The sequence below is a fragment of the Notolepis coatsorum genome, assembly GCF_963971535.1.
Source record: "Notolepis coatsorum genome assembly, chromosome: 8".
NCBI classification, from domain to species: Eukaryota; Metazoa; Chordata; class Actinopteri; order Aulopiformes; family Paralepididae; genus Notolepis; species Notolepis coatsorum.
Genome location: NC_140172.1, coordinates 58662601 through 58676827, shown reverse-complemented (window position 1 = coordinate 58676827; position 14227 = coordinate 58662601). Strand labels below are relative to the sequence as shown.

The window sequence follows — 14227 nt, the reverse complement described above, 5'->3', positions numbered from 1 at the left end:
CCCTTGGAGAAGAGCATCGTTAATACCCACTGTCGTTTGGATTTAACCACCGTGAGGATCTACTTCGGGCTGGCTTCGTGGACCGAAGCTAGCTGGCTATCATCATTGCTATTGTGCAATTGGATTACAGTTATTGCTTTGTTGCTGAGCATTTGGATTACAAGGACTGGATTCTGTACGTGAACCCCCTTCTTCTTCAATTGAACAGACTGAGTATCCGAACATTCTTCTTCCCTCCAGAGCTTACATCTCTGGTAGGAAACCCCCCTTGTCTCCAGCGGTACCAGTTTTCCCCCCTATACTACCATCCTACGCCAGGCGGCGTTAGCCTAGTACCCCATCGTAGGAATTATTCTATTCCCACTGACTTTTGCTACTGACTGACTTATGCATATTCTTCGCCATACAAGCGCGACCTTAATTCTCATATCTGTACAATTTGCTGCATAATAATAAATACCCTCAATGATATTTCTTTGTCACCGTGCCGTGTTATTATGAGTGTCTGCCATAATTAGTTGTACTGTCTGGCAAGTAATACTAAGTACATAATTAGAAGTGGTTTAATCTATCACAATCTTTAATACAGTCAGGGTTTTGTAACCCCTCAGTTACAGGTTAGATTAAAAAAAATATATATATATTTCAGATATTGGTTAATCTTAATAAAGTATATCATCCAATTGAATAAAGTATATCATATACAGAAGAAAAACTTACTGGTCATATATTAAAATAAACTGATTTTATTTAGCACATACATGGGTTAGACCAGTGGTTCCCAAACTGTTTCAATCAGGCCCCACTTGGGTAGTTGGAAATATTCCAAGCCCCACCTAACCTGGTCCCCACCTAGATGTAGGCTAGAATACATTTTAGGCTACGAGCATGCCATTTCCGCTACTACTCACAAGACAAGATTAACATAACAAGACACAATTTTAGTTTTATATTTTATTTGAAAAATAACAAAATTATCCTGTGCCACTGTGAAATAATTAGGCCTAATTAAAAATGTAGTTGTAGGCCTACAGTAGGCTACTTCCCTGAGTAAGAGATTTATTTTCATTCAAATAACAATAATTAGCCTGCAGTACTTCCCTGAGTAGGCTAGTAGATTTATTTACATTCAAATAATAATTGCATTACTTCCCTGAGTAGTAGATATAATTAAATTAAAATAATAGTAACTTAAATAATATATTAATCAAAATTAGGCCTATTAACTACTGCAGGTTGCACATAAATCACCTTTCATATTCCCATTCTAGCCTACATTCAATGACTTGTGTGTGCTTGCTTTCCCTTGAAAATCTTCTCAAAGTGGGGTAGTTGTTTTGAGATTGCCACTCTCGGTTAACTCTCAGGCTGCGGTTACACTAATAGCCAGTTTTCGTTTTGTTGTCTGGGTCAGTTTCGCTTTCCAGAACGCAACGTAATGGCAGGCAAGTTAGACATTGGTTTTGCCTCCTGAGCACAGTGATGTAGTACAATGTCAAAGCAGTAGGTGGCAGTAGGTGGCGAACATGAAGGCATTTTTTAACCAATCAGAAGTTGAATGTGCCAATACACTTCCTGCAAAAAAAACAACAAACAACCATCTTTAACCCATTCTCTGCCACGCTTATATTCATCGCTGGTTGATCTCTGCCAGCACTGTAAGTCTATGGAGATGTTCACCTTCTTTGCAGGGCTATAACTTTTTAAATCGTATTGCTAATAATAATAATAATAATAATAGATTGAATTTTAAGAGAGAAGCGCCTTTCTCAGACTCAAGGACACTGTACAAGGAAAGGATGGAAAAAAATAAAAATAAGAAATAAAATTGAGAAAAAAAATATAATAAAATACATAAAAGATCTGTGTATAGTAACAACAAGAAAAAACAAATAAGATGAGAGATAAAAAATAAAAAGGAGGCAAGTTCTGTCCAATTGGATGAAGTGGTTGAAATTAACAAACAAACAAACAACAAAACAAAACAAAACAAAACAACGGAATCTATGGCTTAAAAAAAAGGTCAGGGGTGGGCTACTTGGGAGCGGGGCCATGTTGCGTGAAGGCAAGTGTGAACAGGTGGGTTTTTAGCTTGGTTTTGAAGAGGTTGATGGTGTCAGAGCCTCGGATGAGGGGGGAGAGGGAGTTCCACAGTCTGGGGGCAGCTGCAGCGAAAGCTCGGTCTCCCAGTGTGGAACGCCTGGTGCAGGGGATGGTGAGGAGGTCGGAGTTGGAGGATCGGAGGCCTCGTGCTGGAGTGTAGGGGTGGAGTAGGTTGGTCAGGTAGGAAGGGGCCAACCCGTGCAGGGATTTGTAGGTGAGGAGGAGGATCTTGTAGGGGATTCGGTAGTTGATGGGGAGCCAGTGGAGTTTTTGCAGGGTGGGGGTGATGTGCTGCCAGGGTTTGGTGCGCGTGAGGACCCTCGCAGCAGAGTTTTGGACGTACTGTAAGCGATCCAGAACCTTCTTGGAAATTGACATTACTATGGCCCATTCAACATCGATTATCTATCGTTCAGGATGTAGGAACGTTTTACTTTTTCATTCAGACATTCATACGAAAATACCGTCTAGAGCAGGGGTCAGGAACCTTTTTGACTGAGAGAGCCATAAAAGCCAAATATTTCTAAATATATTTCATTGAGAGCCATATAGTATTTTTAACATATAATAAATTAAATATGTCTTACTTTTAATGCGACTTCTGGTGCTGCATGGTTTTGCTGATGGCCTTGTAATCTGGTTCATACGTGGTGAGATTGAGCTTCATGCAGGCGTTGAGGCTTCCATCAGTTAAACGTGAGCGTAGGTTGGTCTTAATGTTCCTCATATGCGAGAATGACTGCCCACATGCATATGTAGAGCCAAACATGGTCAATACGGCAATACTCACGCTGCATTGTGTGGTATGTCACAGGAAGCTCGTTCCAAGTTTTAAGAATCAGCTGGTCTTCAGGTTGAAGATTTTAAATTTCTGTCCACTTGTGTTCCCTCGCCAGCTCTGCTCGCTATATCTTCAGCTACAGATACTATTAGCTGTATCTTCAAAACTAATTTCTGTTTACTTTAAAATGACACAGTATTATTAAGAAATATCACAAGTATAATTTTTTTTTTTTTTTTTTTTTTTTTTACTCAAAAATGTCTGGGAGCCATATGCTGTCACCAGAAGAGCCATATATGGCTCGCGAGCCATAGGTTCCCGACCCCTGGTCTAGAGTATAAATATGTTTTTATCGTTTTCTGCAGTATTTCCCAGAACGTGAGATATAGGCACAAATGCATATATTAGATCATCAAATGCAGTTTGATACCGATCGACGCTATATTAAAAATTTCAACTGTACATGGTCCTAAACGTTATGACTGATCATGCGCGGGTGAACGGAGGGGGGGCGGGTCGTTTATAATTCCGTGATAGTCGTTAGATGCTTCATGTAGTATGGGTGATATATTGATCAGAGCAGTTTGTATAGAAAATGATAAACAAATATACACATCTGAGATATACACTCACATAGGGGGCAGAGGCACACATGGATACGAAACACACACAAGAGATAGGAGTACAGTCACATACCAGGAAGATGCACACACACATATGAGGCATGTACACATGCTTACGTGATACACGTACCCACATACATGTGTCGGAGACATGCGTGCATGCATGTTATCATGCACAACTGCATATGTCTGGGGCGCTTTCTCTCACATGCAATATGGAGAAGGGTGGCATCCCGATAGAGGATGCAGCACATACCTGCTCGAAGGTAGTTCGGTCTACATGCAAGGTATATATATCAGGAATGTATACGCATAATGTATAGTATAGTATGTTTCTTTTTTCGTAAGTCTTTTTTTATTTTCCATGTCAGTTATTAATGTATTTGTATGAGTCCTTTACATGTTTTGTATGTTCTTACAAAAAAGAAAAAGGCAAATCCTGGAAATTGAATATGATGATGTGGAAAGAGATGTTTGGAATGTTGGAGAGATTTGTGCAAAAAAAAAATATATAAAAAAAAAAGAAGAAAATGATAAACAAAAACGGTGAAACTCACGTCGGTCTCCTCGTACCGATGAGAGTGGAGCAAACAGATCCCAGTTATGTGGTGGGGATCGAGGCGATCCATTTCCGGTTTGTATATTACTAATACACGCCCAAATCATGTAGATTATTGAGTTATGGCAAAGATCCATATCCACGGTGTGTGTATTGAGTCCTGCGACGATAAACGAGTGGCCGGACGGAATAGGGAGACGCACCGGGATCACAAGAGATCCACTTCCAGTTGCAACTTGCCGATCAGCCACCAGGTGGCAGTATTGAAGCATTGCAGAGTTGTGCTGGCTCACACAGTATCCGACAAGGCTCCGTGAGTGAAATATGAATACCATGGCGAAAATATGAAATTATGATCAGAATCACGTCGTACGCCGTTATTGGCAGAATTCGCATGAACTTGAAACCCGTTGTACGACGTTATTGGCGGGGAAAGGGTTAAATGCCTCGCGTGAGCCATTTAGCCAACGTAGCATTTATTTTTCAGCAAAGAGTGCAATAAACAAAACGGATACATTCACTGTCTGTTCTGCCTCATTTGTTGATGAAACAAAACTAACATCAACACAATTGACCACCAAAAGCGGATAGTTTAGTCTCACAAAAAGATCTCTGATGTTGTTAGCTACATGCTAACGTGAATGGAATATGCCAGTACAACAGTATAGCATTGTGGCTAGCAGCTTGGTAACGTTAATGCTAGCAGAATGAATGGATGTAAACTTTATTTAACAGATTGCAGAATGGGTACAATACAATACGGCTAAATACACACAATTGTTAAGGGTGTGCAGACTGTTGTAGCTTGGACTGGGCTCCTTATAACAACTAACAGGGTTTGGAAGTAACGTTAGCTAGGTAGCTAATGTTAGCTCACGTTAGCCAGCCAGCACCACTGATGATATCAGGAGCTATCAGTAGCTAGATAACGTTAGACAACGCCTCATTATTAAACAAAAGTTGTAGCTTGGACTGGGCTCCTTATAACAATAACTTGACAACACGATAGCCGCAGCTAACAGGGTCTGAAATTAACGTTAGCTCACGAGCGACGAGCCAGCCAAACTGATGATATCAGACATTGACATCAGGAGCTATCAGTAGCTAGATAACATTAGAGACAACGCCTCATGTATTAAACAAAGGTGAATAGATGACTGGGCCATTTTGTTTAATGCTTGTTATGTTGAAAGAGGAGCTCTGAGCTAACAGGGTCTGGTAGCTAGGTAGCTACGGTAGGTAGCTAACGTTAGCTCACGTTAGCCAGCAGCTCATGCAATCGTTAATGCTAGCAGAATGAATGGATGTAAACTTTATTTAACAGATTGCAGAATGGGTACAATACGGCTCAATACAAACAATTGTTAACGGAATGCAGACTGTTGTAGCTTGGACTGGGCTCCTTATAACAATAACTTGACAACACATGGTAGCTATTTGGGACAGCTCTGTTGTAAACACTGGAAATAACCGTGCGGGTCTCTACTGCGCATGGGCGTTGAGCAACAACCGCTCCGTATCCGGCTCGCGCAGATTACATGGCACCATTGTCTGCAAGTTTTGGTGAGTATCCAAAACGGAAACACAATTTCAGCGTTGCCAGTAGGGCAACGCGTTATCCTGCCAAAACAGCGTTTATTTTTGGACAGCAAACGTAATCATTCAGCACCAAAAACGTTTCTGTATTCAATGGTGTAACCATGGCCTCAATGTTCAACTTCGATCTGTATTTTGATTTGAGGGAGGCCACTGCAGAAAAGCCTACCTCACACAGGTAGGATGTTGCAAAAGGCAGCAGTATGCCCACAGCTCTCTGTCCAATGAGTTTATGGGTGTAAATACCAGGGCCCTCATTTATCAATGGTGCGTACGCACAGATATGTGCGTAACCCGTGCGTACGATCATTTCTAAGCAAAGTGTCGGACTTATCAATTTGAACGTGTGCTTGACTTTGTGCGTATATTTACGCACAGCTCAGGGCATGCGTACCTGGCGCCCAGCGGTAGAATATCAATATTGCAACGCAGAAATAAGCTTCCATGCATTCGTTTCAACACTGGCGTATTCTGTATGACCCGTAATTCATTATAGTTAATTGTAAAATAGCGACAGTAGTGTAATTATAATGGGCTCACGTGCGAACAAGAGGTTGGCCTGCTTGTTTGGCACGGGGGGGGGGCAGACTCAGAACACCCACCTCCAAACGCGATTTAAATATTGTTTAAAATAAAAAGCTAAATACTATTATTTTGTGTGTCATGTTTCCAAATAAGATTGGTCACAACGAAATGCTTTCTACTTCGATTTGTTGGTTAGAATAGATGACCTCCGTTGAAACTTCACTGAGACTAAGACAGTTTATTTGTGAGCTCCCGCACAGACGTGATAATAATAATAATAATAATAGCTTCATTTTATATAGCGCCTTTCAAGAGACCCAAAGTCGCTTTACATAGGGAAAAAAAATAACAAAGTAACAAACATAGTGGACAGACACAACATATAAATATGATGATGGAATTCAAGTTCGCGTTTTTATTGATCACATAGGCAGGCTATACTCTCGTATTATTGTTATAGTATATATGCTATTGTCAAGAAGGAAGTACATTATTTTCAATCGTGGCTTTAATTCGTATAGCCGAGAAGCAGTCTCCTATCAGCTTCATTAATCCCGACCCATCTCAGCCACAGCATAACTGAGACCGGCTATGGAAACAAATCATAAATAGACTACTGTAAATAAAATAGCCTAGGATAGGCTATAGCAGGGGTTCCCAACCTTTATTCCCCAGAGCCCCACGATTCCTTGGAGACATAGGAATATGATATGATATAAAGGTATACTGGTCCGTCAGCGAGGAGATAGCCCACAGCGGATAGCCATTAAATGCCATTTGAGAATATAGGCTATTAAGGCAAAACGACGGCCTATAGCCTATACATATTATTAATGATCAAGTTAGTTTACTGTATGCAGTAGGGGTGGGAATCACCAGTTTCATCACGATACGATATCGATTATTTGGACAACGATACGATATTATCCGATATCACACAGTCTGCCACAATACGATATGATTCAATTCGATTCAGGTGCCTGCGATCGATATGAGACGATATTATATGCCCATTTAACACAATCAGTAACATTTAAATCAAAAAAAAAAAGGCAATGGAAATATCATTTGACATTTTTATTTTTGAGCTCTTCCAGACATTTAAATGAAAAACAATCTATTGTTTTTAATACAAATAGACCTCCTGTTCACTGTTTTTGGTTTGTTTTTCTTTTTTTTCGATATTAATATCCTGGAAAAGGCATATTGGGACTCCGAAGGTGCAGTACCGGCCTGATCCTGTTAGTGGGGCTATCCCGAGAATGCACCCTCCTTCCCAGTCCCCACTTCTCTCTGGCTCTGGGTTAGCTTGTTAGCTTACGCTAACGTAACGTTATCTTCGATCTTGAACGCGACGTGGGCATAATGGAGTGGCGAGGATTGCAAAGCAGGTTAGATGCATTGGACCCGTTGCGGAATAAAATAGCAGGGACATGTTTTGGGTCACAGAATAGGCACACTAGTCTTGCTCTAGTGACGCTCTAGACGCTACTGCTGTGTGCTGTTGATGTTAAACGGAGTTTCACAACACTGGGCGCGGGGCGATGACGTCGCCGGATTTTCAAAATAAGAGTATCGCAATATGAATCGATCTTTTTACGTTGCATCGATCCTATTTGATTATTGATAATCAAGGGAAGTACTGCAGGCTAATTATTGTTATTTGAATGAAAATAAATCTCTTACTCAGGGAAGTAGCCTACTGTAGGCCTACAACTACATTTTTAATTAGGCCTAATTATTTCACAGTGGCACAGGACGAATACTCAAGTCCTGTGCAAATCAGCTGGCCCCGGTGTTTACAACCATATTCAATCTATCCCTGGCTGAGTCCGTGGTCCCTGCCTGCTTCAAGGTGTCCACTATAATTAGAGTTGTTCCGATACCGATACCAGTATCGGAAAAGCCGCCGATACTGGCTAAAATGCTGGTATCGGTATCGGCGAGTACCCTCTAATGCTGCGCTCCGATACCATATGACGTAATTTATCAACAACACTGTGGTCTGTTGAGTAAGCATTATAAAACAAACTGGTGCTTAATCGATTAAAGTGTCAATGCCATTTGTCATTTTAACAGCAGATACTTTCTTAAATGTCATCGTCCCGACAGAGCGGTGTTGACGGGGAGCTCATGGGTTCGCTTGGTGGCTGGTGTTATTAGCATTGAACAGCTAACCGAAAGCTAGCTTTAACATTACCTTGGCTAAAGTTGGGGCTATTCATATAATCCAGCAATAATGGCTGCAGACCTGCAAGCAAAGTACAGCAAGTTGGCAAAGGAGTATTCGTTAAATCACAATGTCACCAGTAACGTTACAGTCTTTTCATATACCGGCAGCTCATGCTATGCTAACTTAGCTCACGTTGACGTCGTCATTGAGACCACCTCGCGTACACAATTAATGACATGTTGCGGACAGCCATATCGGTGACAATGTTTAGCTTTTAGTGCCAAATGATAAGAGTCTGAGGCGGAGTCTCAAAAGAGAATGTTGAATATTTATTGTGCAAAAATCACAACAGATCCGACTGCTACTGAAACGGAGCCTTGTAGACAGACTGAGTAGGGTATATCTGCAGAGCCAGTGGGTAGCGAGTGCAGCAACGTATAATGTCCCTGTGGATCATTGGAGTAGGGTATATCTGCAGTGCTGAAGCCCCATACTCATTGATTAATGATACTAATACAAATCTATACAATCACCTGTTGTTGAATAAATACCATTACTTTCTAGTTATTACTAAAAAACAGTATATATAAAACAGTATTTGTTAAAAAAAAAAAAATTATATTTATAAAAAAATTATATAATATCGTTTTTTTTTTTTTTTTTATGTATGCACTGGTATCGGATAAGTATCGGTATCGACCGATACCCAAAGCTTAGGTATCGGAATCGGATCGGAAAGGAAAAAATGGTATCGGAACATCTCTAACTATAATCCCTGTACCAAAAAACTCCTCCCCAGCAGGCCTAAATGACTACAGACCAGTGGCACTCACCTCTGTGGTCATGAAATGCTTTGAGACCACATCTGTGCCTCTCTCCCTAGTAACATGGACCCACTGCAGTTTGCATTGACAGACAGAAGGGGGGGCTATGTGAGATTGCTGTTCATTGACTATAGTTCAGATTTCAACACCATAGTGGTTGAAAACCAGACTGGTTGACAAGCTGATCGATCTGGGTCATACCTCCAGCACCATCACCCTGAGTATCGGGTCCCCCCAGGGCTGCGTTCTGAGCCCCCTGCTGTATTCACTGTACACACATGACTAAATAATCCAGAGCCTACAGAATAGTGAAAGACCCCCACCACCCCAACAACAGCCTGTTCAAGCTGCTGCGGTCAGGCAAGTGCCTACGTACACATGCAACGAGAACAGAGACTTCGTCTCAGCTTCTTCTCCCAGGCCATCAGAACACTGAACACTGAACTCTCCACACACAAGTACACATGAGCACACACACACACACACAACACGCATGCTGCAATCGCTTTAAACTAAATGTCACTTTAACACTTTGAGTGCCACGTGTATTGCTTATCCTTACCCCTAGAATGCCAGCCTTATAGTCGTTTCCGCGGTCGTTTCACTATGTTTGCGAAGCTGTGTGTGTGTTCTGTATTACAGCTGTGGAGACATGGTGTGGCTCATTTTGACAAACGTTACTTGTAGTGCAAGCTGGGAATAATAGTTTGTTTCCACACGCTGTAGTTTGTAGTTTATTACACGCTAAACATCTTTTTTCATAGATCGCGTGATTAAACGTGTTATGTGCAATAAGCCCAAACCGTTCTGGCTGATCCCATGAAACCCCAAATACTCCCAAATCAAAGGTATATGACATGTATATATGTATACCATCACAAAATCATCAAGGGGGTGTGGGGTCGTTTTAACAAAAAATTCTGATCGTGTTTGCTGACCATGTTTTTCGTCCGGTGAAACACAGAACTGTGATCGTTAGAAAAACATGTTTCAGATTCTGTAAAATAGACATAGAATGTACCTTATTCCAAGAAGAATAATTCCATGTGATCGCATCGCCATCGCGATTACCAGTGTATATGTCTATACACGTTTCGATGGTCAAATACGCTTATGCAACGGAATTCCGAGGCGAGCAATGTGAATTTCTGTTCCAGCAGGAGGGAGGGGCCACTAACCAAGGAGAAATGAAAGTGTGGCTGACTATCAACCCCAAACCATTGCAGTTCAGACACAGACGATACTGCCACCTGGTGATAGATAGTTGCTGTCCCGGAGTGTTGACCGGAGTGTCGGACGTCCCGTGATGAAGACCGGGAGGATGCGACCCTCTCTGCGTGCCCTCCTGTCTCCGGCGGTCTCGTAGTGGTGACCGGAGTGCTGGACGTCCCGCGATGATGTCGGGGAGGTTGTGACCCTCTGCGCCGCCCCCTATCTCCCTGTCTCCAGCTGTCTCGGAGCGATGACCGGAGTGTTGAACGTCCCGTGATTAAGACGGGGAGGACGCGACCCTCTTTGCGCCGCCCCTGTGCCTCAAATAGATTCGCTATCAGCTCTATCTTTAATCTTTCAAAATGTTCAGTTGCTATCGCTATCAGCTCTATCTTTAATTTTTCAAAATGTTCAGTTGCTATTGCATGCACTCATCTGTGTTTCACTATGCACATGAGTGCATGCTTACCAACTGTCTGTCTGCAACACTACTATCACCGACATCTAAGAAGGGAGATCCCCCCTTGAATGGCCCTTCTAAGGTTTCTCTCCTCCACACTGCCTGTGGTGCTTTTTTCCCTATTGTTAGGTTTTAGTGAGTTTTTCCTTACCTTCGCGTGGGGTATGTCTGGGAGTGTTTGCACTCATTCATTTATTTGTATTTATCTTAAATTTGTTGGACCTTATGGTGTTCTTGTTTTGTTCTTGACTTATTGTTATGTTTCTTCTTGATTTGTTTAAAGAAGACGTGTCCGGCCCATGGGGACATTAACGTGTGTTGTCGGGCCTTACAAATAAATTTGATTTGATTTGATTTAGATAGCTCCCAGCAAGTCTGTAGAGCGGGGATCAAAGTAAAAAGATCAAACGATCCAAAAACGTAATATGTAGTTTCTGGCACTGAATGTGTTAAACAAAATGGAAAAGTCACTTTAACACTTTGAATGCCCAGCAGGGGACGCACATTTAGTGCTTGAATGCCCAGCACCACTTCAATGTTAACGTTAATATCGCCTAATCTATGTTTTAAATTATGGCTATGTGTCTAATCTGCCCGTCGCATTATCAATGACCCATTTCCAGTCAACATTGTCGAAGCGGATTGTTTTTTTCGGTTAATTTCCGTTTTATATAATTTTGAAAAGCCCTCGCTTTCACGGAAAAAATAAGATTCCATGATAATTGCGCTGTACTGGAATATTCTAGAACGTTGTAATTTTTCCGCCTATTCATGAATCGTTTTCAAATAAACGCTAGATTATCGATAGTATATGTGTACGTGTGCACGCTGGTGCCACGCGCTGAAAATCGATTCTCAGTTCCTGATCGCTTTTACAGTCAAAACGGCCATATCACATATAGGGGGAAAGCTTATATCTCCGTGAAAACGGGTCTGATTAGCCTAATACTGGTAAAATAGATTCCTTACCTGAGATCAGATGGTATCCAAATATCCTGATCGCCATTCTGAAAATCGATCCTTTTATTGATCCACCACGTATACTGTACAACACATAATCCCCGCTGCTCTGAGGGTCCAGAATGAAGCTGATCGACTCCGGTCACATGCGTGAGAAGTAAAATGTGGAGTCCGGGTTTTTTTTTCTCATGCCTTTTCATCGAGTACAATCCAAAAGGGTGAATTACCATCTGGGAGACGATAGGGGGCGCTTTTTTCACATCTGAGCGCCTGGAGTGGCTGATTTACCAACGGTAGACTCGGTTGATGAAATATGAATTCAGATCGCTAATAAAAAAATAAAACGAGAAAAAATGTATATTCTCGTTATGGGCATTCCCTGCGGGGGGTAAACCCGAGAAAACTCGGGTTGGGCATCCAAAGTGTTAAAGGAATGAGGAATATAAAAGTCACTTTAAGGAAAGAACAGATGTGGTTCTTGTATAGTTTAGATATAGTAAATATAGCATAATGACTGAGTTAAAATTGTATATTTTATAGTAGTGTACATAGGAACCAGTGCCTTCTCAGGAATTTAGCATTGTCTATTTTTATCATGCACATCTTATTACCTGTTTTTTTTTTATGTCTATTTTATTATTGCATTATTGCACAATCGATGCGGGCATGACCACCTGCATTACACTGTATGCCCTGGTATGTATGTGACGAATAATAAACCTCTTGAATCTTGAAAAATTTGTGTTTGATTTTGTAGCTGCAGTATTTGTGGGCTCCACCGCTTGTCTTTTAGCTGTTACCAGAAACGTCTCCGTTTTTGTTGGTGAATTTTCTCTCGATGCCTCTCTCAAATTCCTCTCATGCAGGCTAGCGTAATGTTACGTCTCACTCTCTCTTCGATTCCCATTCACTCATTCGATTGGACAATAGCTAGCTAGCCTGAAACACAAACTTACAATACTTAAAAAATTGACTATAACTCCTTCTGTGGCAAAAAGTGGCTTCTGAATGTGCTCTGTAATAACACTGACAGTCAGTAAATTTGTTGACATTGGCGTTTATCAGTTATGGTAGGCTAAATTAATATTATTATAATGTTTTTGTTCACGCCCCACATGCAGTACCTCCGTGCCCCACTAGGGGGTCACGCCCCACACTTTGGGAACCACTGGGTTAGACATTGATTACTATTGTGAAAATTGTCTGTCATATTGGATTGTATCACTGAAGAAAGTAGGCATCTGAATTTATACTAAAAATGTAATTGTTAAATGCTGTGATACAAACACTGAGCTGGTCTTCTTCTCTCACAGGGTTTGTAATTGGTCATGCGGGGCTGTTCCAGGGTCTTATCATGCTGCTTGTGGCCTACACCATCATCTCTCTCACAATACTGTCCATCTGCGCCATTTCAACCAACGGGGCTGTGCAAGGTGGTGGAGCCTATTGTATCCTTGCAGACCACAAACTGTCTTCTGAACAAGGCAGGGAGATGTGGCAAAAGTATCATGTTGTGACTTTAAAAACATTTTAAACATGTCTCTATAATGTTATTCATTGGTTATTAGACTGTATTTCATATTCATTTTATATCCTGTTATTTTGACGTTTCTTTTGGGGGGGGGGCAAAACTGGTCTTCATGGACCAGGACATAATTATTCTAAAGGGGCCCACGTGTATTTCCTGTTTGCAGTGTTCACTAACATCAATAACTGACAGGAAATAAGCTTTTAGCCCAACTTGTTCCCTTGCAATGCGATTCCACTGAAAAGATCTAATGGAATTATCAAAAGACAGTAAAATATTATAGAAATTACCATGATAATGGATATTTTGGTGTGGATCCAGACGTTTGTTTTAAAATAAGGTCTATCTCCCAGCTCTGATTCTTAATGCTCTGCTCCAAGACGTGAAAACATACTGCACATCCTCTCCATTGGAACGTAACCCTTGACAGAATGTTTGTCAGTCATGATAAGTCGGTCGTTGGGCCCCGAGTTTGGAGGAAGCATCGGGCTAATGTTTTTCCTGGCCAAGGTGTGTGCGTGTGGAGTCTATGTACTCGGTCTGGTGGAGGCCGTCCTTGACATATTTGGTCAGGATCCTGGTAAGTCTTGAAACATTTCTCTCCAGTGATTCTGTTAATGGGGCACTTCAACAAAAACTATAACTATGTTGATTTATTTTGCACATAATCTCACACACATCCAAAAACTCTAACCAGTTTCGCACACGTTAATTTAGTTTGACAGTTATTTGACCTCATTCACTAACATTCTTGTAAGTTTCCTTGTAATTAACCTCATAAGAAGTTCATAAGAGGAAACCTACAATGTCCTCCTCCAGATTCCTGAACACGTGGAGAGGTGCTCTTAAGTTGCCGAAATGATCACAACTGAATGAAGAACGT

General features: G+C 41.3%; 1 protein-coding gene across 1 annotated transcript in view; it reads left to right on the top strand.

Moving 5' to 3' along the window:
• Positions 1-14227, top strand: part of slc12a9 (solute carrier family 12 member 9) — an 85185-nt gene that overhangs the window by 18293 nt on the left and 52665 nt on the right. The window contains exons 3-4 of the mRNA XM_084319687.1: positions 13130-13264; positions 13787-13924. Coding sequence (XP_084175813.1) covers positions 13130-13264; positions 13787-13924 — 273 coding nt within the window. The remainder of the gene's footprint in view (positions 1-13129; positions 13265-13786; positions 13925-14227) is intronic.